The sequence below is a fragment of the Notamacropus eugenii genome, chromosome 3, assembly GCF_028372415.1.
Source record: "Notamacropus eugenii isolate mMacEug1 chromosome 3, mMacEug1.pri_v2, whole genome shotgun sequence".
NCBI classification, from domain to species: Eukaryota; Metazoa; Chordata; class Mammalia; order Diprotodontia; family Macropodidae; genus Notamacropus; species Notamacropus eugenii.
The window spans coordinates 485,352,015-485,374,305 of record NC_092874.1 but is presented as its reverse complement, the minus strand read 5'-3'; the positions used below and the strand labels follow the sequence as shown (position 1 = coordinate 485,374,305).

The 22,291-nt window shown below is 45.4% G+C and overlaps 1 protein-coding gene across 4 annotated transcripts in view; it reads left to right on the top strand.

Moving 5' to 3' along the window:
* SEPTIN7 (septin 7) overlaps positions 1 to 22,291 on the top strand; it is a 64,796-nt gene that overhangs the window by 23,812 nt on the left and 18,693 nt on the right. For 2 of the 4 annotated variants that reach the window (XM_072599150.1, XM_072599149.1), the window contains exons 2-8: positions 2,052 to 2,154; positions 6,930 to 7,036; positions 13,526 to 13,626; positions 14,702 to 14,836; positions 16,410 to 16,527; positions 17,909 to 18,001; positions 19,297 to 19,393. In XM_072599150.1, coding sequence (XP_072455251.1) covers positions 2,145 to 2,154; positions 6,930 to 7,036; positions 13,526 to 13,626; positions 14,702 to 14,836; positions 16,410 to 16,527; positions 17,909 to 18,001; positions 19,297 to 19,393 — 661 coding nt within the window. In that variant the 5' untranslated portion in view covers positions 2,052 to 2,144. Of the gene's footprint in view, positions 1 to 204; positions 973 to 2,051; positions 2,155 to 6,929; positions 7,037 to 13,525; positions 13,627 to 14,701; positions 14,837 to 16,409; positions 16,528 to 17,908; positions 18,002 to 19,296; positions 19,394 to 22,291 lie in introns of those variants that run through there. The other 2 variants (XM_072599148.1, XM_072599147.1) reach the window with 2 other exon arrangements.

The following is a 22,291-nucleotide window of genomic DNA, read 5'->3' as shown; positions in this document are numbered from 1 at the left end:
CTTCCCTGCTGCTGTTAACTACTTCTTTGTTTCATATTTCAAGCTGCCTTTTATCTTTCTTTATTTTCTTAGTGTGTTACTGTTCTTTTCCATTTTATATCTCATAAATTGCCCTCAACTTTGCTTACTTGTATCTTCATTATTCTAAGTTTCTAACTCCCATTATCTTTATTCCCATCCATGAATTTATCCACAGTTTCTGGATTTGTCTGATCCTGTGGGGTCTAATCCAGTGAGTATAAAATAGTGTTGTGCTAGGATTCTTGGTTTGCCTGGGGGTGGTGTGCCAGTAACTCCTCCTTGAATATTCTGGGAGCTTAAAATATGTATTGTAACTTCATATGCCTTTTGATACATTTCCCTGCTTCCCTTTCCCAATGAGAGCAGTGAAAAGCAGGGGAGCTGCTCACCGTTTAGAAAAGAAGTCCGGTTCCCTGTCAAATAGATCCACGTTTTTGTACCAATTAAGAGCAGTAAATACAAAGGAGTGGGTTATGCTTTTGCTGACAGTGGGAGAGGTGTTAAGATGCTGTGTTTGACAGAGTTGTGGTTTATTTTGTAACTCACGGAAGTAATTTTGAGTTTAAGTGATTTATTCATTACATGTAAGTAACTTTGATTTTTCCCCCTTTTTCTTTGTTCCATCGGATTACACTTCTTGGCCTGACTTTGCACATGACCACTCTTGGACTTCCTCATTTCACCATCCACGCCTTTGTGGAACTGCTCCATTGATCTTTGGAACACTGGGATGATGGAAATGTATTCTCTACAAAGTAGCTGTGAGTATCCTGTGTGAATGCTTTAGTCGTATAAGCAATACATTTTCTCCTTCCCCAAATTAAGTCATAAATTGAAAAGTAAAATTGTTTGAAAAGTGAGCTGAGGAAAGATTGTACATGCAGTTTCGTGCTCTGTACATAACAGATATCCACCATAATTATCATACGGACTATTCAACAGTCAAAAGAAGTGAGAACATTTCAGAATTAATATTTAATCTTGACTGGAGAAAAAATTTAGCCATAAAGTTTGTTAGTGAATTTTGTAAGCAGTAAAAGAAAGGTGGTGATGGGTTTGAAGTTAGAATTTTCGCATGTTGATCCTGGGTAGAATAACAGCAAGGACATTTTAAGGGCCCCATTGACACGAACTTTTAGAATAAAAATATAGCTAATGTTTTCTCATCATTACAGAAGTATGTCAGTAAGTTGGTGAGATGTGGTCGTTAAGGCTAAAGCTAACGAATGTGATGTCATTTTAAGCCTCCAGAGATGAAAAATTTATGGCTGATGGCTAAGTGAAAGATCACATTTATTTTTATAACCCTTTAGGAGTATTCAGATTCCACTTTGAAGCACCCACTTGAGATGATTGAAGATTTTTAACAAGTTGAGATAAAATTGGCTTTACAGCTTGGTTAAATTTGATTTCCCTGAAGATGACGGCAGCAGTCTTTTTGGAACATCAGACTGCAGCCCTTGCCAGCTTAGCTGTGAAAACCCGCGCAGTTTGATGGGAAACGATTGTTAAGAGTTCAGTGCCTTGATTTCCCTTTATGACTAGGCTAAATTTCAAGAGAAGCAGCCTGTGGGGAGTGAGCCATCGTGGGCCAAGGGACTGTATAATTAAAGGAGCAGAACAGTCATTCTGAACAACTGGACAATGCTAAAAAACGATCGAGAAATTCTAGCCGCTAAATCTTACTGCCCTTGGGGCTCGTCAGGCAGAATCACTGGTCTGAGCCGGGCTTCTGTAACGTTGTCGTCGGCCCCCCCCACCCCAGGGTGTGTATAGGCATTCCTTACTGTGCAGCTGCCAGCGAGCTCTTTGCCTGTCCTCTGCCGTCGGGGCTCTTTTCTGATAAGTGTTTTCTTTTAAGCTCCAGCATTTGATATGAAAGCTGGTGGGATTTGCTGTGATGTATGATTTGTTATAGAATTTTCAAAAATCACTATAAGGAAGGGAATTAGAAAAGTTTAGCATTAGAATTTTTTAATGACTAATTTTTATTCCCTTTCCTTTAAAAAACCAAACAAACCAACTAACAGCAACAGAAAAACCTTGAAGGCTACGTGGGATTTGCGAATCTCCCAAATCAAGTATACAGAAAATCTGTGAAGAGAGGATTTGAGTTCACACTTATGGTAGTAGGTAAGATGTGTCTGTGTGTGTGCCTGCACGTAGTGGGTTCTTAATAAACACTTGTTTTCTTTCCCTCCTTTAGCTGTTCAGCTGAGATTCAAACATAACGAATATAAGAATCCCCTCATAGTATCCCCTCTAATGCTCAGGAAAACATTCTTTGTCAGTGAGGAGGGAGTTTAGGGGGAAGGGTGAGGACAAAAAGGGAAATCAGTGGTGGGAGAAATTATTGTTCAGTCCCTTTGGGCACTAAGGAGGTGATCCCAAGGCTCAGGCCGTGATTGGGCAAAGTGACGTCACCTCCATATCCCCTTGTCCCCATTCAGGAATGCCACGCCTAGCTTAGGCCCTTGGATCCCTTTCTCCTGCACCTCTCAGGTTGGACGGACTCTGGGGTTACCGTCGCCCTTCTCTCTGTTTTCTTTCTTTACATAGCTACAGGATCTTTCGAAGGCTGGACCCTTTCACTCCCCTGATTAAGAACAGCCAATGAATTCCTTTTGCTTTCAGATCTTTTGGGCTTTGGAGCCCAGCACAATCGGCCTCCAACCTCCCTGTCCCATCCTAGCCTGCTCGTCTCCTCTTTATCTTGATGGGTTCTATCTTATAGGCACATGACACGCTGCTTCTCCGCTTGGTGGTTTTCTCTAACATTTGGGCCTCCATGCCTGTGATGAAAACCCTCCTCGCTCTGCCCTGAAGGCTTCAGCTCTGCTTGAGTCTCTCACTGGGACCCTTTCCTGTTCTCTTCTTTTTCTGTGTTTATTCAGAAATGGAAAGAATGCTTCTTTTTGTGGCACAGTGGATATAGAGCTGGCCCCTGAGTCCAGATCCAGCCTAAGACGCTACCTATGTGTGATCCTGGGCAAGTCATTTAACCTTTTTGTCTCAGTTTCTCATCTGTGAAATGATTTGGAAAAGGAAATAGCAAACCACTGCATTATCTTTGCCAAGAAAATCCCAAACGGGGTCACAGAGAGTCAGGTGTGACTGAGACCACTCACTGATAAATAACTTTTCTTCATGTTGTTTCTGTCTCTCTACTCCCCTCTGCTCCAGCTCCTTGAGAACAGCAGGCTGTTTGATGTTTGTCTGTGTCCCAGCACCCACTTCTGTCCCTTGGACTTTGTAGGTGCTTGACAGTGCTTGTTGGATTAGATGGATGGGTACCTAATTGTCCTGCTAAGGGAGGGGACATGCTTAGACTATTTGCATTAATCCCTGTTGAAGTTTGGAACACAAGGTGTTGCTGATGCTCCATTTGGCCATTGATGAGGCTTTCACAGAATCCTGTGCCGGGGAATGATGAGTCAGCGTGTAGCAAGTACCTTCTGTATACAAGACACTTGGGTCAGCATGTAAAGTGTATGTAGAGAAAACAACTCCATGGAACAAATGAACCCTGGAGGTTTAAGCTGGTGGATCTCTTTGGCATGCATTTTTCCTGTAAGTTATTTAAAGGAGGGAACAATCCCTTCCACTCAAGATGACTTTAGAAGGTGTTGTCGATGAGATTCAGTTTGAGCTGGGCTGTGATTGCTCGCTGAGCAAACCTGGAGGAGATGCGGAGTTTGGGGGCTGTTCATGCCCCTCGTGGAGCCCGTCTTTATCGGCAGATGTCTCCAAAAGCTGCTCCTGACCCCGATAGAGATGAATACGGGCTCTCAGCCTCAGTTCCCATGTCTGTTAAGTGTCCACTAAGCACGAGAGGTTTTTCTTGAAATCCTTTTGTTATGAATTACTTTGGTTTGAGGTGAAAACTCCTGCATTTTTATTCACCTCGCTGTAGCCAAGAGAGTGCTGAGCGGATCCAAATTTTGGAAGATTTCTTTTGAGGAGGGATTTATGCTTGTTCAGGTAAAAATAACTGCTCTTTCACAATGTCGAGAATAAAATAGAAATTGTTTTTTAATATTCTTTCTAGGACTCAACCATCTCGAAAACAAGTTGTGTCGCTCAGTAACTTTGTGGGTTTTTCAAAGTCTGCTTTTCCTCTTTAAACTTAGTTGTGACAGCCTGATTACCTTGCATGAGGATTCAGAGGTATTCATCTAAATTTGAACTTTCTCGTTGTTAATTATAAATAGCGGCCATTTGTCTGCCAGCTATTTCTATAGAAAACAGAGCATGAAGGAATAGTGGATGCTTTGAAGCTGTGGTCCAGTGCAAAGGCTGGCTCATCATTCTGGTGGGATTGGATAAATTCTGTAGTACCTCTGGCCTCAGTTGCTTTATCTGTAAAATGACAGGGTGCTCATCCTGCTCCCTGAGGGTTTGTGGCTCCTTTGAACATTCTCCGGTCCTAGAACTTGACGTGTAAAAGCAAAACTTGACCTTGTTTCTGAGGGACAGAGGCTGAAAGGGCCTCGAATGTTGTGTGGTTTTACCTTTCCTACACTTTGTAGTTTGGTGAGCTTTCCTGCTCAGTCACTCGGCCAACTAGTGGTAGAAGATAATCTCCTGATTGCTAGGCTAGGCAGCCTGGTGGCCCAGTGGGCAGAGCGCTGTACGTGGGGGCAAAAGGACCTGAGGGCACTTACTAGCTGTGAGACTCTGGGCAAATTACCTCAGCTTCCTCATCTGTAAAATGGAGGTGATGATGCCACCTTCCTCGAAAGGGTGGTTGTGAGGATAAGTGGAATAATATACATATATAGGGCACTTAACAACAGTGCCTGGCACATAGTAGGCGCTGGGTAAAAGTTTAGCTATTATTGAGATCATTGAATTTATGGGTCATGATGACTTTGAGCTAGAACGAACAGAACCAGAAGAGTGCCCAGTAATGAGCCTTGGGAGATACCCGCAGTTCTAGGTATGACCTAGATAAAGATCCAGCAAAGGAATCTGGGAAGTAGCAGCCAGACAGGTATGTGACCAGGAGAGCAGTGCCATGGAGCCTTAGTGAGAGGAAGGCGATAATGAGGGTGAGAGGCTGCAGAGATGGCAGGGTAAAGAGACTGAGAAAAGTTGAGTAAGAGACCACTGGGGACGATGAGGTCAGGGGTGGTGGGGAGGCAGGACACGGGGAGGAGAGCGAGAGGAAAGGAGGGATTGTAGAGGAGATTGAGTGTGTGAAGATGGAAGGGAAGAGGGAAGCCACCAGTAGCAGACAAGGAGAAACTGAAGCTGAGAGAGTGGAGAAGATGGGCTGGGGATACTGTGGGTGGGAGACTGCTGGGAACCCACATTTTGTCTCTTCTGAGGCTCCTCAGCAGTCTTGTTGCTGTTGTATTTGTGGTCAGGAGAGACTGTGTTTGGGGAGAGACCTTTAGGAGGCAGAGTTCACCTGGGTTTCCATAATCTGAAAATTCTGCCCAGGTCTGGTATTCACGTCCATCTTTTAGTCTCCTTGAGCCCCCTTAATGGGAATGCGTTCTCTGGGATTGCCTCCAGCTTAGCTATTTTCATATTTGCCTCCATTGTGAAGGACACTCTTGAGGGCAGATGCCTGTTAGTGTCCCTGATGCTTAGTATAGTCCCTGGAACATAGTGTCTGTTGATTCAGTTGCAGTGAGATAAACTGTTTGCTGTAGCCCCTGTGGAGCTTACCCAATGACTTGATCCATGCCGCCTTTAAAGGAAACTGAATATGATTCCAGATGTTTTCTGCACCTTTGGGAACTTGTGAAATGATTAGAGCCTGAATGGTGTGGCGGGTAGAGAGCATGGGCCTGAGGCAAATCATATGGTCTCCTGGTCTTTAAAATGAAGGGTTGGCTTGGACCCTGAGGCTCCTTTTGATGAATTTGGGCAGACCGCACCTCCCATCTCCCATCCACTTGTGTCCAACTTCTCCTCCCACTTGCCTTTCTTCTTGGAGGATCTAGACATTGAAGGTGGCAGCCGCACTCCCATTGGTGACAAAAAGTGGACGAACCTTTGGGAGCCTTTTAAGCCCTGCTATGTCTCCTGCTTATCTTCCCCTGAACTTCATTTTTCTCTGCCTTTGGGATGACTATTTATTTGCTTGCTTAGATTTCTAATTTTTCTCACCACTGCTTGTGTCTGTTTCTGTCTTGTGAAAGCTTACAAATGAGTTTGTTTTTCTTGGCATCTCTCAACTTGACAACCGTTGTCCGAAGTTTGATGACTTCGGAACTTTGGGCACTCTTGGATTTTCTGATTATATCCCAGCTACTTGTCCAGATCTGCTTTGCAGAAGGCCCATGGGGCATTGCTGCATGTCACTTAGAGCCCCAGACTTCTTTTTTCCTCTCTTTTTTTGCATTAAGTACTTCTCTGAGATCCGCAGTTCATCCTGTGAAACACTCGTTGCTTTGCCTTGGGCTGTTCGATGAGTTCGAGTCTGCCACCTCCTTTCTTTGCTTTTCCAGCTAGCACCTGACCGCCAACCTTCCTGGGCCTCTGTATCCACGTTATCGGGGAGCTCTCCCAGCAGTGCGTCCCTAGTACGCCACAGGAGCTCACGTTTAGAGTCCTCACAGACAAGTGTAGAGAGGGTCTCAGAACGGTGAAGTTTTCAGCGCCCTCCCTGCTCCCTTTTAGTTATCTGAACAAGAGGGAATGATAGCCTGGCTAGAGGAGGGACTGTCCTGATCACTTGTAGTTACTTTCCCCCTTTCAGGTCATTTTTCATGTTCCAAATTGGAATGTGTAACTGGCTGAACGTACTGAAGCTTAGCTATAACTTACACTGCCCTCATGATGTACCTGCCTTAGATGTGGGGCCTGTGAAGGGATCTCATTGGATGGTCAGGTGAGGGGCATGTTGATGTCATGTGATAGTAAGGTGGCTAACAGTGCTTTTTGTTTCCTTGTAGGAGAATCTGGATTGGGGAAGTCGACGTTAATCAACTCATTATTCCTAACAGACCTGTATTCTTCAGAGTACCCAGGCCCCTCACATAGAATTAAAAAGACCGTACAGGTATGCACATTCGATTTCTTTTTACTTGCAAATAGTCCAGCTTGTGGAAAGCTAGAAACTGTTGCCACAGAGAAATGTTTTTTTCTGATGTCCAAGGATCATGCCCTTATTTACCTGCTGTGGTCGCCACCTGGGCTGAATGAGGTCAGTCTGTGGTTGGCTTTGTTTTTTAATATTAGCTGAATAATTTTATTATTAGATAAATAAAAGTAAATGAATGAAAATTGTTAGCTATATTAGATAAATATTTCACCATAATTGGTTTCTTTTGCGATCCTGTGTATTTTTTTTTTTATTCTTTTAAAAGCATTCTGAGAACTGTTACCTGGGTTTCATTTGCCTGTGAAAAGGAAGGTTCATGACATGTATTGAATTTTCATGGGACTATAACAACACCTGGTAACCTCTGTTGGGGTTTACGAACTTGGAAACACCCAAGTGCATTCACTGGGAGAAATGTCTTTCATAAAGTGATATGGGAGTTTTCTTAATATTTGAATTATCTTAGCTTCCTGTCAGACTTTTTTTTTTTTTTTTTTTGCTAACCAACGCAAATAAAGTTGTTGGCTTGTCCTTTTTATCTTTTATCTGGTGAAAATGTTACCTTCTCATCAGAATTTGAACTTGAGATCTTAAATGATTCACACAGGATTCTTGCCAAAATGTGTCTTTGTTTTTGTGGTGAAAAGTGATCTTGTATGGGATACATCTATAGATAGTAAGCTGAGATTCCTCCTGGTTCTCGAGATTATAGAACACCTTTCCTCATCTTTCCTTCTTGCCGTTCCCCTCTCTCCCAGGATTGTATAGATGTAGACCCAGAAGCCACCAGGTCCCACCCATATTTGAATGGGAAGCCTGCTAAGTTGTCACCCAGCTTTTGCTAGAAAACGTATTTGAGTAGCTTTCCTTTGGGGGAAGGTTTTCTTTAAATAAAGGCCATGTTTTGCCACCTTCCACCCAGTGCTCCTCTTTCTTTTCTCTGGAGTCAGGCAGAACAAGTCTAGTCGCAGGCTTTGGTCAGAAACACTGTTAATGGGGAAAATTGGTCAGAGAGACATGAAGCCAGGCGCTTGGCTGATAGAGCAGCATTCTCTGTGTCCCGCTGTTGTTTTCTGAAAACAGCATATTGCCATTGCCTCATCTTTTCTGTGGAGGAACATGTTAGGGGCTTATTGTTTCAGTTTCAACCAAAACTTGAGGCCAGGACTTCCAGAATGTTCTCTTGTCTTACTGATAAATGGTACATCATAATTCAGAAATTTGTGATTTTGTCCATATACCCAAGTTAGGTTGCAGTCCCCTTTTTGCCTTGGTCATTGGGAATTGCTGTGGCCAAAAATTTCATCCTCCTTTTGGTCAGTTTAGTAATCTTTGAAAATGTGTTCTGACCCTGAGCTATAGAAAGGAGCCAAGACATTTCTTGGTCTGACCTAGGGAGGGAGAACCTGCTGCCTGTGGTCTTTGAGAACCCAAGGTCACTCACTTGCCATGATGAGGCATTAGAACAGGACACACTAATGGAGGAATAGATGATGATGTAATAGCAAAGGGCCTGAGGCAGGAGGCCATATGTGCAGGCAGGTCAGTGTACCAGCACCCCCTGCACACAATGGAGACAGCCCAAAACTTGGAGCCCAAGAGCCTTGGGAAGAACCAGTCTTCCAGCCCAGTGCCCTCTGCCATCTTCCCAGGAAGACACTCCTGGGGAGATGCAGCTGAGACCCTGCTGCTGCAGACCCTGAAGGCTGCTGGGAAAAGGCAGCCCTGGCCAACAGAGTCCCAGGCCCTCTCCAGTGACTCCACTTCAGACCCTGCTGTGACTCTCTCAGTGGGGAATAACCCCATGCTCTGCTTCTGACCCACAGCCAAGACCTTTTCCGGGTGTTGTCTCCCTCATGGGGGGAAGGGAGGGGTGGCCTCAAGAGCAGGGCTCCTGATGCTGAGCCCAGGGCTTTGAAGAAAGTAAGCTTTACTAAATTCTTTTCTCATTTACTCATTCAAGTAGGAAAATTAGGGGAACTGTTCACTTATTTTTCAGTAGTGACCAGGATGTGCTCAAGTATGGTTATCTTACTCCTTTTGATCTACAGGCATGTTTATGCCATGCATCACTCCACTAGCTTTCCTCATTTGCCCCTTATGAGCCCTAAAAATGCCCCTTCATGTAAGGGTAGTGATCCTGGAACCCCTAGCTGTGAGGGGAGGAAGGATGGGCTTGTGGCCAAGACGGTCAGGGCTTCTTGTCAGGAGAGCATGTTCATCTCCCCTTTTTCCAGCTGAGGCAGCTCTCTCCCACAGAGCGAGTTACCATGCTAAGTGATTGGCTTCTTTGAAATGAAGGCTGCTCCTGGCTCCTCCACCTGACTCTTCTTCCCAGTGACTTTGCGGACTCAGAGTCTTGGGCTGGAGGTCCTCTTTGCCAGGAAATGTCCTCCACTTAGCTTTGGTCCAGGTTCTTCTGACAGGCTTGCACTTGCACGCCTTTCCTTTTTCTTTTCAAGCCTTTTGATCTGAAAGGGTTAAAAGGAGGCTTCCATCTGCCAGGGCTGGGGGCAGTGTGGGGTGTGAGTTCATCAGCAGGTAGGCATCATGGCATTTTCTCAAAGCCATTGCAGGCCTGGTTGATGAGACACATTGAAAGAATCATGTTGAGTACAATGCAAACCCTTTTTTCTATTGTACCTAAAAATTATAAATTGTTTTAAGTAGGAAATTCGGTGGCAGATCTCTAGATTTCTAGAATAGATGGGGTTAAGAAATACTAAGTGCCCAGTTGTTCTCAAACCCTGCTTTTCCGGACAGAATATTATATTGTTACTTTTGATTCTACATACAACAGATTATATGAAGGTAAATAGTTTGCTCCTACCTGTTTGTTAGTGTCTTAGCTCTGAACTGGGAAGTATGTGAAGGGAACAGTCTCTGCCGACAGGAAAGGTAGATTGTGGTGTTCTTGACATGCTGGAGCTGCTGAAACATCTGGGCAGGGCAGTGGGCAGAGAGCCAGGCCTAGAATCTTGAAGACAAGTTCAAAGCCTGCCTCAGATTTTCTGCTAGCTTGGTGACTTTTTTCGCCTCTGTTTCTTCATCTGTAAAATGGGGAGAGTAGCACCTTTACTTCCCAGGGTGTTTGTGCAGATCAGTGAGGTAATGTTTGTAACATGCTTATTGGCACACTTTCTGGCACCCAGTAAACCCTTGTTCACTGTTGCTATTGGTGGCATTATTACCATAGTGGTATTTTGCAAACTATATATAATGCTGAATTATTTTTGGTTTGAAGTTTTACAATATTATTGGGGTAAGATTTTTAAAAATGAGTCTTTTAACCAGCTTATGGTTATGGTTATGAAGGGGCTAGGCCAAGAAACAAGAATACGACCTCAATAAATTGGAGTTAAGTAAATGCTTTAATGGGACTTCAGTTATATTTGTTTTCCAGAAAAGTTAAGAGTCTGAGTATTTTTTGTTCCTTGCTAAAAATTAAATGATGCATTTCATCCTGGGAGGACTCAGGATAGTCCCATAAAATATTCTAACATGACCCCCTGCAGTAAAGTGCATGGGAAAATGGCCATTTGGAAGAGATTTCTTAAAAGTTTGGAATTCCTGCACTTGAACCAATTTGTTTTCCATGAATCCCATGAGAATGCTTGTAAAGCTGGATGATAGGATACTGTTGGACTCTGAATGATTGGGGTTTACAGTTAGGGTTTTTGGATCTCCTCCAGACATTGCAAGCATCTTGTATTTGACCATGTATGGACATGCAATTTTGTAAACTGTAAAAAAAAAAAAAAATAAGAAACAAGAAACTGTATTAATCGACTCCTGGCAGAATCTTACATCCTGACCCTCTTTTCACAGCGGGCTGAAGTCAAAGCCAGGGTTGAACTGGCTTTGAAACAGTTGAGTCTCATCAGAGCGTCTTAGCACACGGCATGCTGCAGTTGGCTGCAGCTGGGGATGGCCACCATGAGAAGTGGATTTTGTCACGTTTTGCAGGGAGAATAAACTTTCTTTCAGTGTCCTGGGGCAAACAGGTTCTAATTGAACAGTCTAGTTAATTGAAATTCGTTGTCACCTAACCAACAATTCTATTCAGTTTTCAAGGAATTCAGTTGTAATCAATGGAGCTTCATCTTTTTTACTGCATAGTTTAAGTCGGATCATTGTTCACAGAGACAGCATGAGTCAGTTACTGTGTAGAGAACATTCTGGGACTGAATGTAGCTTGCTCTCTGCTCCCCACAGAGCTGGGGAGGGCAGTGAGGAATCAGTCTTTGTAAGTGGTTTGGTTCTTTATCACTTGTGAGAGCATGGAGGGAGGAGACTTGTTACTCGAACCTGGTGATTGTTTGGATTCTGGACCAAGGCAGTCACCACCATTGGAACGGTCTTTCCTGGGCAGAGCAGCAGCTGTGGTTAAAAGAGCTAACAACAGCTGGACTGAATTTAGCTTGGGTGATGTTTGAGGCCAAGCCTGGGAGTTTTCCATAGAATTAGAGTCACCTGCCACCCTCTCAGCACTGCCAGGGGCCTGGCTGTCAGTCGAGGTCACAAAAACCCTACGTTTTTCACTTAATGTCTCTGGTTACAATGAAAAAAACCCAACACCCTTTTAGAATAGGTAAACATAATAACTGATCCACATGGAAGTTCATCGTAGAGCGAGATTTAAAGAAAGTGGAACATTTGCTTTACATTCTGAACTCATCACGCACAGAACCGAATTTATCTTTCCCCCTAAACATATCTCCCACCTGTGCCCTGCCCTCACCCCATTACTGTAGAGCATATCAGCACTGTCCTCTGCCCTCAGGCTCGCAGCCTCCAGGGGTCATCCTGGACCCCTCACTCTCTCACCCCTCACAGGCAGTCAGCTGTCAAAGCCTGTTGGTTTCACCTCCAGGGCTTCTCTCCAATATAGCTTCTTTTCTCTGACACCCCCCCACCCCCCACATCACACCTGAATTATTTTGATATTTGCTGGGGGTCTGCCTGCCTCAATTCAGCCAGCCAGTGTGCCTCCTAAAGGGAGGTCCATTCATGTGAACACCCCTACCCCCCACAGATCCCTTTTCACAGGTGCTGTATGACAGTGTACAGTTACTTTGTAAGGGTAGGGAGTGTGGGCATTTTAGAGATGAGGCAACTGAGGGGGGAAATGACCTGGCCAAGGCCACAGGGCCCACATTGTTAGCGCCAGCTCTCTTCCTCCAGCTCCAAGCCTAAGGCTCTTTCTGTAGACCTAGTTTTGATTGATTTTCTTGGTGTGGGGAATTCATGGGTGGACAAAACTCTTTCCAAAAGGGCTAACTGGAAGTTCCTCTGTAATTTCTTGTTTCGGGCACACAGAGGAGAGGGTAAGTGACTTGTTCAGGGTTATATGTGACAGTGGCCAAGGTGGAGCCTGGGTCCTATTCTTGATGGAGGCTGCCTCTCTAGTCAGGTCCTGGGCTATAGACATTACTGGCTACTCCTTGACAGTGCCATCTTCTGGTCAGTGTGGTTCAGTGACAGTTGGGTTTGGAGGCAGTGTCAAGGGAGCTAGAGATGGGAAGGACTGGTTTCTTTCTTTACAAATTATTTAAAAACACATTTGAGTTGCTTTGCTGGGCCACGCTTCCTTTGGGTCCTTGTGATTTCAGTGACCACAAGGGTGCGTTTCCAGGGGCAGAGAGCTGGAGCCAGGCCTAAATAAGCATAATTGATCAAGACTGCTGAATGTTCCAAGATCGTAGCGTCTTGTGGATCGAGTTTAGCCAGGCCGATTTAGGGGCTTGCATATCACAGAATGACAAAATCCATCTGCATACAGAGCTTCTGGTTTTCCATTGGTTCCCACAAATGTGAATTAAGCTTAAATGATCCCCCTATATAATGGAAATGAAAGGCAGGGAGGGCTGGGCTGGGCTTGGCAATCAGGAAAACCCTGCTTTTCTCCCTGGAGTTGTGACCCTTGGTAAGTCACTTCACCTCCCCTATCCCAGTGCCAGCTAACTAGCAGATAGGAAGGAGTCCTTGCTGGGTGTCACCTACATAAATGACATCTGTGGTCTGGCCTCCAAGACCCCGAGGTCTTGTCTGCTACGTCATATTGTAACCTCTCAGACACTGAGTACGTAATGGCGAACAAAGTCTTCTGAATTAGGGGGAATTTTGGAAGGACCAATTTTTAAATGCCAGAAGAATCTAATGGAGACTGTTAAGATCTTAGGTGCCATCTAGCTCAGGTGTGGCCCCCAGTCAGGAGAGCTCTTTCCCTCTCATATTTCTGGCTCCAGGAGTGGGCCGCTCACCAGGCTGGGGAACGTGCTGTCCTGTTATTCAGCATCTGTCCATGAGGCACCATAGATGGGGAGCCCCTGTTGTTGACTTCCTGGTTTTTTCTGCAGGTCCTCTGCAGCCACACAGGACACATTGAGTTCAGGTTACTTGTTTGGATTAAGAATTTGTTAACGTTTGAACTATTGGACCTTTCAGGTGGAGCAAGCCAAAGTTTTAATCAAAGAAGGTGGCGTTCAGTTACTGCTCACGATAGTGGACACTCCTGGGTTCGGTGATGCAGTGGACAATAGTAATTGGTAAGCATGCCCTCTGTCTCTGTGCCAGCTCATGCTTTCTTAGAAAGCCACTGTTTTTTATTCTATGTTGCTTGTTCTTCTCCCCGAGTAGCTGTGCTTAATGATGGCTTCTAGGAACTTTGTGAGAGGAGGAAATATGTGGCTCTTGTTATCCTGTCTACCACCCAGTCACCAGGGACCTTCTCTTCCTTCTTCAAGGAGTTCATTGGCTCAGTCTTTTCTCTCCTACCTGCGTTGCTGCTCCCTTGAACACCCTCACCTCCTTGACCTTTCACATGACCTACTCTCCCATCAGTGCACCTCAGTTATTCACAGAAATGGTCATCCCCTTGATCTCACCATCGCTCACAGCTTCTTCACTCCCATGTTCATGAACTCTGAAATTCCCTTATCTGATTACAGTTGTTTATTATTCTACCCCCAAACCCTGGCCTTCCTCCATACCTGCTCTCCTTGCCCCCTCCGTGTATCTCCAGTCTCACCTGCTCCTCTTTGAATCATCCCCACTCTCCACTGCCTTTCCCACTCCCCATATTCTGCTGATTGAAGTCAGACAAAGTGAAACTGCTGACTGGATCCACTACCAGTTTGTTACATAACCTCAGCTGAGCTTCACGGGTTGCATCCTAGCTCACTTGCCACGTCATTCAACCAGAACTCCTCTTTCCAAAGTTAACGTGATTTCTTAGTTGCCAAATCCAATGACCTTTTCTCAGTCCTCATCCTTTGAACATCTCTGCAGTCTTGGACACAGTTGTTCGCCCTCTTCTCTAGGGTTTTGGGACAGTGCCCCTGGTTCTCCTCCTAGGTGTTTGACCACCCTCTGCTCAGTCTCCTTTGCAGGGTCTTTTTGTGCCTTTATGTAAAAGCATTCCAGCTGACCTGCACTTGAAGAGGAATTGCAGTATACTGTCTGCTTATCTGCTAAAGGGAGAAATGACCATTTAAATCATTTGTATACTTCTTTTTATCTTGGACAAAAAGATGCACACAGATGCGCACACACGCACACGTACACACACAGTGAAAATGGAGCTCATTCTTATGGTTTTCTTTTTCTCTCTGCGTTCTTCAGTTGGCAGCCTGTTATTGACTACATTGATAGCAAATTTGAGGATTATCTGAACGCGGAGTCTCGGGTGAACAGACGGCAAATGCCAGACAACAGGGTGCAGTGTTGCTTGTACTTCATCGCCCCATCGGGACATGGGTTAGTGCCTTCATCCTTCTGTCTGTTTGTTTGCTTTGTCTTTGTGGCTTCTGAGGATTTTAGCTGGCCTGAAAGTCAGCTATGTATAATAACCAGAAGTCACTATCTCTCATAAGACTTGAACCACACATGTTTCCTATACAATGTAGCCATATTCTCTTTTTGATGCTGAACGAATGAGTGTTTTGTTTTGCTTCCTAAAACATTGATTGTGGGGCTCATCCCTTTGGGCCTCAAATTAGGCGATAGGATTTTAAAAAAATTCTCAAATCAAAATTGGTACTCAGTAGAAGCAGGTAAAAGCACTCTGAGGAGGTAGAGGGGTGGCACAGAATCTCTCTTTAAACTTTCTGATGCTCTGAGGCTGCAGCTTGCTTCTGTTGCCCTGTGGGAAACACCACATTTCATTGTTTAAATTGGGCATGACTTTCTGTCCCAGGAAGGGAGCAGAGAGAGTGAGAGCTCTACTCTTGACGCATCTATTTTGTATTTATTGAGATTAATCTGCATTTAACAGCAAAGCAGGATGGAGTTGCTTTTTCACCCTACATGCCATTTTCCACAGCTCTCTCCAGGAGATGAAATCCCTCTGGTTAGTACTGTGTGATACCTCATTTTCTGAAAATATCATGAAAAACACCGAATTAGAATTGCCATAAGCACTAAGGATGACAGATTTCCCTAAAATGATTCAGTGGCCCCAGAACAGTTGATAGTCAATGACAATTCAAGTAGTTAATTCTAATTTAATTAGAACTGAATATTCTTGAATATTATTTGGATCAGACTAAGTGACTTTGGATTCAGTGAAAGGAAATGATAACCATCTAATTTTTCTACATTGTAGTAGGTTTAATGTGTATTCTAACAATTTCTATCAGTAGAGCTGAAGTTTCAGTCTAGCATGGGAGAGAATCAGCCCAGGCATTACATGTCATTCACATGTGCTGGGCTTTTCCTCTGTGACCTCATCTGCCACTTGTTGGCCAGGAACATGTAGTCGAGCATTTTGGGGAAGTTGGTCCTCCTGAGCCCAGGGGGAGCGTGGCCAATGACAAATGCTCTTTTCCTCAGTCTCAGAACGGCAGCAGCAGCGATAATAGCAAGGTAGGGATAGGGACCAAACAGCTAAAGGAGGCCTGCTGTGTGCCAGACTCTGTGTTAAGTGCTGTACAGATACTCATAACCACCCTGCAAGGTAGATGTCATGGTCTCCATTTTACAGTTGAGAAAACGGAGGCAGATTGAGTGAAACACTTGCCCAGGGTCACCTGGCTAGGCCAAATTTGAGCTTGGGTTCTCCTGACTCCAAGCCCTGAACTCTGTTTCCTGTGGCACCTCTGAATGACGACAGTGATGATCAGGAGGTTTGCCCTCACCAAGTATGCTGGTCAACGTGTGCCCTTCTGGGGTCTCACAAAGACCAGGGAAACACCAGCGAATTTGTTTCTGCTCCTGCGGCCTGTCATGAGAGTGGGGCAGTACATGGTGGGCGTCACTTTGTGTCCCCACCATTCTGAGCAAATGGAGCAGGAGAAAGAGGCTGTGCAGTCACTGACAGTCTGTCTTGCAGCCTCAAGCCCCTGGACATCGAGTTTATGAAACGCTTGCATGACAAGGTGAACGTCATCCCCCTCATCGCCAAAGCGGATACGCTGACCCCTGAGGAGTGCCAGCAGTTCAAGAAGCAGGTATGTGGTGGGTGTGGGCGTGGGGGGTTTGGCCTCTTAGGTTTGCGCAGGGCTGGCCTTCTGCGTCCTCCTGAGCTTCCTTCCTTCCATCTCCCCAGGATGCATCTCCACCTCCAGGCCTTAAATGCTTTGCCTTTCCTTGTCCCCCTAGTTCTAGTTCCCTCTCTCTGGGGATTATTTGACATTGTACATGGATGTGTGCACATCCCTGGAGCTTGACCCAGCACCTGGCACACATAGTAGGTGCTCAATAAAGCTACACTGGTTCCTGGCTGTCTTCACTTGCCCCCTGTGATTTTAGGGTTCATCTCCAGCTGCATTTCAGTACAGTAAAGCTTCTTTTCCTCCTTGTTGTGCCAGCGCCTTTAGTCCTGGTCTCCTTGGCACACTCCAGATGTTTGCTTTCTTAGATAGTAGTTATGTGTCTTTTCTTGCTTAGTTTTTCTTTTCATTTTCTTTCCAAAGGCAATTCCAGACCCCCAATACTCCCCACCTCCACCCCACCCTCCACAGCATTGAGAACTAAGGACAAGATGAGCCTTCACTGTTGGTGCTGAGTCAAGCTAGCTTTTCTGGCAGCTTGTGTTTGAAGTCCCTGGTTACCTGGAAGATTTATGCTCATCAAGCCTTCATCTTAAATGCTTTATCATTCTTCCGACTTTTATGAAATGTGTTATGTGGAGTTTTCCTTTGCTAATTATCTAGGGTATAGCCCTTAGTTGGATAGAATCCTGGAGTCCTAGAATTGCCTCTCAAAAAGATGTGCTGGAAGGGAGCTGAAATAGCCCAGGTCTACCTTCCCATTTTACTGATGAAGAAACCAAGGTCCAGACAAATGCCTATCCACTTGCTTGTGATACACTGTTTAGAGGCAAAGCATTTACATGTTTGATATGCATCATTTTGTTATAAATCACATTATTAGGTTCTAAGCCCTTTTTGGAATAATTGCCTCTTAGTTTAGTGATGTGCAATCGAGGCAGGTTTTTACCAAAGGTATTTGACTCCAAAAATGTTCTTGGAGCATCAGTCTTCATTTGTCCAGCATGTCTCAATGTTGTGAATACCTTTTATCCATTGAGGGATCTGTGGTTGAGTCATTTCAGTTGTGTCTGACTCTTTGTGACCCCACTTGGGATTGCTTGGCAAAGACAGAGGAGTGGTTTGCCATTTCCTTCTCCAGCTCATTTTACAGATAAGGAACTGAGGAAGGCAGGATTTAGGGATTTGCCCAGGGTCAAACAGCAAGTAAGTAGACAAGGCCAGATTTGAACTCTGGTCTTTCTGACTTCTGCCATCTCACTGTCCAGTTGTCCCATAATCGACACTTACAAATGCATTGTTGGCTTAATCTAATGTTGTCTTATTCTGTTTGTTTCAGATAATGAAAGAAATTCAGGAGCATAAAATTAAAATATATGAATTTCCAGAAACAGATGATGAAGAAGAAAACAAGCTTGTTAAAAAGATAAAGGTGAGACGCTGCTAGCTCAGATACTGAAACATCACGACCCTTAGAAAAAAAATCATCAGCTGTGTTTTTCTGTCAGCACACTAGGATTTCTGTCTTTAGACCAGGTTGCTCAGAAATCTTTGAGGAGGGGCGGCTTGTGCTCCTCTGCAGACACAGGTCAAAGAAACAAGTAACTTTGGGGTTAAGATGTTGTTCTTACGTTCTGTAACTGCATTTGGAGGGGGTTGTCTTGGTTTGCTTTTCTTCAAGCCTGGAAGGAATCACAGGGATAGTCCCAAGGTTGACTTCTTCACTGAAACTTGACAGGTAGAACAGGTGCCTGTAGTTAGGATGCTTCTGGGTTTTTACTGTCTTAACCAAGTTGGATCTTAAAAGCTTTGTGGTCCTGTAGGGTCTTTGCATTTCTGCCTTTTCTGGGGCTGTTTGAGAACATTGGGTCAGCGTTCTCCTTGCTAGGTGGCTAGAACGTGCTAATGGTGGCTTCACGTTCGTATCCTCATTTCAGTGTTTGATCATCAGCACATGGTAGAGTGCCAGCTGTGGGCCCCTTCTGCACTGAGCACTTTTTGGGGAGCTGGCTAGCAGGGGGAACGATAAGCAAGTAAGGAAGATCTGGGCTATGTCCTGAGGCTGCAGGGTTCCTCTGGCCTGTCCCTGAAAGCCACCAGTTTAGAAGAACTGTCCTCATGAGTCAGGGTGGGCCTGAACCTGGAGCCAAGTAGGCATTGTCTGTCGGCACTGACTGAGCTTCTGGGCCAGGCCTTAGGAAGCAAGTGGGCGGTGGGTAAACCCCAAAGGTAATAAATGAGCTAGCAGTGCTTTTCCATGAAAGCTGCCACATTAGAGAGGTTTCAGTTTTAGTTATGGGCCTTGCTCCACCTCAGCGTGGTTTAATTTCATCATTTTATTATGCTTTAGTTTACTGAATTGCTGGTTGAAGAAAGAATTGTGCAAATATAAACTGGTCATGGTAGAATTGCCACCGTCAGTCTTATTTTTGACTCAGTGCTGTTCAGACCAGGTGTCTTTAGAGTAGACTTCTCCAATGATGGCGTTGTTTTAGGTGGCTGCCCCTACCCACCCTGGGTCCTGGGGGCTGGCCACACTAGAATGATGTTGTGCAGGCCCTCATTAGAACGGGGCACTGCTTGTTCACGTTGTATTTTAGGTACCCATCAGAGCCATTGCAGAGACTCCTCAGAGTCCTTCTTCCAGCACCCTTCCTGTGGAAGAATGTCATTTTTATATTTCTGAGGGCAACAGAACCATGTTTGAAAGCCTGCTTTGTCTTCCAGGACCGTTTACCTCTTGCTGTGGTTGGTAGTAACACAATCATTGAAGTTAATGGCAAGAGGGTCCGAGGAAGGCAGTACCCTTGGGGTGTGGCGGAAGGTAAGGTCTGCGTCCCCAGCCGTGAATCGTGCTGAGTTTGTTTGCATGAGTCAGGATTTCCTCTCATGTGCCCTGGGCCTCCCGAGCTGTCAGAAAGCCATGCTTTTGTTTTCTGTGCTTTCCTCCCTGACCCAATCTTGGCTGTTTTTAGGTCATTTAAGTGTTAAGTTGCTTATTTGTAGTGAGAGGGAAAATGTCCTCTCTGCATTTGTAAACCTCATTTGCCTTTACCTGCCGGATTCTGAGCCCTGCAGGAGCCCCGCTGCACAGCATGGCCGTCACCCATTTCTCCAGTTCTAGCTCTGTCATGGAGATGGGAATGGGGAAGACAGACTCCTGCAGAGGAATGTAGCCCTTTACCCTCTAAACCAGAGGAGGTAGGCTCTCCATTTCGCTTGTACTTCTTTCCTAGCACTTAAGCACCATTTCTAGATGAATGGTGATCCGTGTCACTTGGGTACAACCTGGAGTTGTATCTTTCAAAATCCTTTTTGAGCTCTTCCATGGGCTGAGACCATTGAGTGGGCTGGGATACAGAAGCCTTGACTTTTATGTCTTTCCCTGATGGTAAGCATTGTTCTTCCTCAACCGAAAGGATGGGAGGAGATACCTGTTCACCAAGAGAGTAACCTTCTATAGTCTTATTTTTTTTCCCTTTTTGAGGCATTTTCCCAACCAGTTACTTGACTTTTGGGTCCTTTGTCAAGAGTAGGGTATACTCTGGGAATCTGTGAGATCTCAGTTCCTCCAAGGTGGCACAATCAAGCGTGTGCTGGTCTGGATGCAGAGAGGGATTTTTATGCCCAGAATCTTAGCAAATACCTCTCCACAGCCACTTGGCCTCCAGTTCCCAAGTCAGCACTGGGGGCTGATTTTCAGATAAGCTGGATGGCAGGGCCGCCACTCAGTGTGAGACAAAGACCAGCTCTCCCAGGGCCTCCACCCAGGGCAGAGGCAAGACTCAGCTCTTCAATGCCCCCAGGGGTTTTTACGCTCCAACAATGGAGCTTCTATATGGGCTGCTGTGCACCCTCTGTGGCTGCTGCCTGCTGCTGGAGCTATGGGAAAGCCCTTCTCCCTTCCTGGCCTGCTGATTAAACCCTGCCACTGACCTTTGGCGCCTCTGATGCCTGTGGGCCAACAGATCTGAGGCCCCGCTACTGCGACTGGAGATTCTGCCCCTGAGGTGTCCTCCTCCCAGTCTCCTTGCGCCGAGCTGCTGGGCCAAGGCTGGGTTGGGCTCTGCGCTTGGCACAACCTACGTTTCCATGGGCCTTTTAGGTCACTGTGGGCTGGAAATCTCCTCCGCTCTGTTGTGCTCCACTTCTGCTGCTCCAGAATTTGTTGAAAGTCCCTCTCTACAGGTACTTTATGGGCTGTGGGGAGGACCCTGCGTAAGTGGGTCTTTCTAGTCCGCCATCTTGGCTCTGCCCCCTCAGGAGTTGTATCTTTCACGGATCAAAATTACAAATTCTTTACCCCTTCTCGTCTTCCTGCATGGGTAAGGGCCTTTATCATTTTGAGACCTTCTCCTGTTCCCAGTATCTTAGGTGCCCATGCATACCCCTGTCCCATTCTTAGGACAGAAGCAGTCCACCTTATTTTCAGGCAATGTGTCCTGGCTGAGGTGTAATATAATTGAAAAAACATCATCCCCTGTGCAAGTAAAGTTTTTTTTTGGTAGGACAAGTTTAATATGCTAACATTTCTTCTTCTTATCTCTTGGGTTACTTGTTTTGATTGTCTTGAGATGGTGATGTTCGGTAGTTTGTGTTCTAGGAAGGTAGCTTCGCTGGGAGCCTGGAAAGACTGGCTTTACATCCCACCCCCGAGGCTTCTTAGCTTTGTGACCACAACTCAGGATGATACCTGTTGTACTTCCAGGATTTCTGAGAGGTTCAGTTGAGAGGGGGCCAAGTTAAAGTTGTTAGTGTTCAGTCATACCCATCTCTCCATGACCCCATTTGGAATTTTCTTGGCAAAGCTCCTGGAGTGGTTTCCTTTTCTAGGTCATTTTACAGATGAGGAAACTGAGGCAAACAGGGTTAAGTGACTTGTGCAGGGGTCACACAGCTAGGAAATGTGTGGGGCTGGATTTGAATTTAGGAAGATGGGTTTTCCTGATTTCAAAGCCCAGTGCTCTGTATATTGTGGTGTCACGTAGCTGCCCTGACCTTAAAAGAGTGTGTATGTGTGTGTGTGTGTGTGTGTGTCTGTCTGTGTGTGTGTCTGTGTCTGTGTGTGTGCGCGCTGAGAGAACATTATGTCAGTGATAGGGCACTTTACGCTGATTAAAAGCCCTGCCTCGTGTCACCTATGAACCAGCTGGATCCTTTTCTTTTTCTTCTCCCATTCCTGGTCATGATGGCTCCTCCACTTTCTTGCCCTCTCCGGAAGCTCTTGGCATCTGTGTGGCATGAGCCCCTCAGGCCCCTCCTGACCCTACACAGCTTGGGATCGTCTCAGTATATCTCTTAGTACCTAATGTGGATTGTCTGCTCTTTATCCAATCTCTCCTTTGGTTCTCATTGATGGCACAGTCACTGCTATCCTCAGTTGTTCATTTTACTGATTCTTATCCCTGGAATCCATCTTCTCATATCTAAAGAAAGGGTCTCCAGAGTCTCACCCAGATCCTGGAGCACTTTGTGCCACAATGTGCCGCATCGTTCCTCCTCACTCTCAATCTAACTGTTACTGTTGATTTTGGCCTTAAAAACGCTATTGAATTCCTTAGTCAACAGATGCCTCGGCTGCCCATGGTTCAGTCTCCCAGATGAGGCTGAAGAGCTCCTTGGGATTAAAGGCTGTGTATTATACCTGTTTGTGAGTTGCTTGGACACACCTCCATTGAAGAGAGCCTCAAGCTGTATTTGGGTGGAGCCTCAATAAACGTCG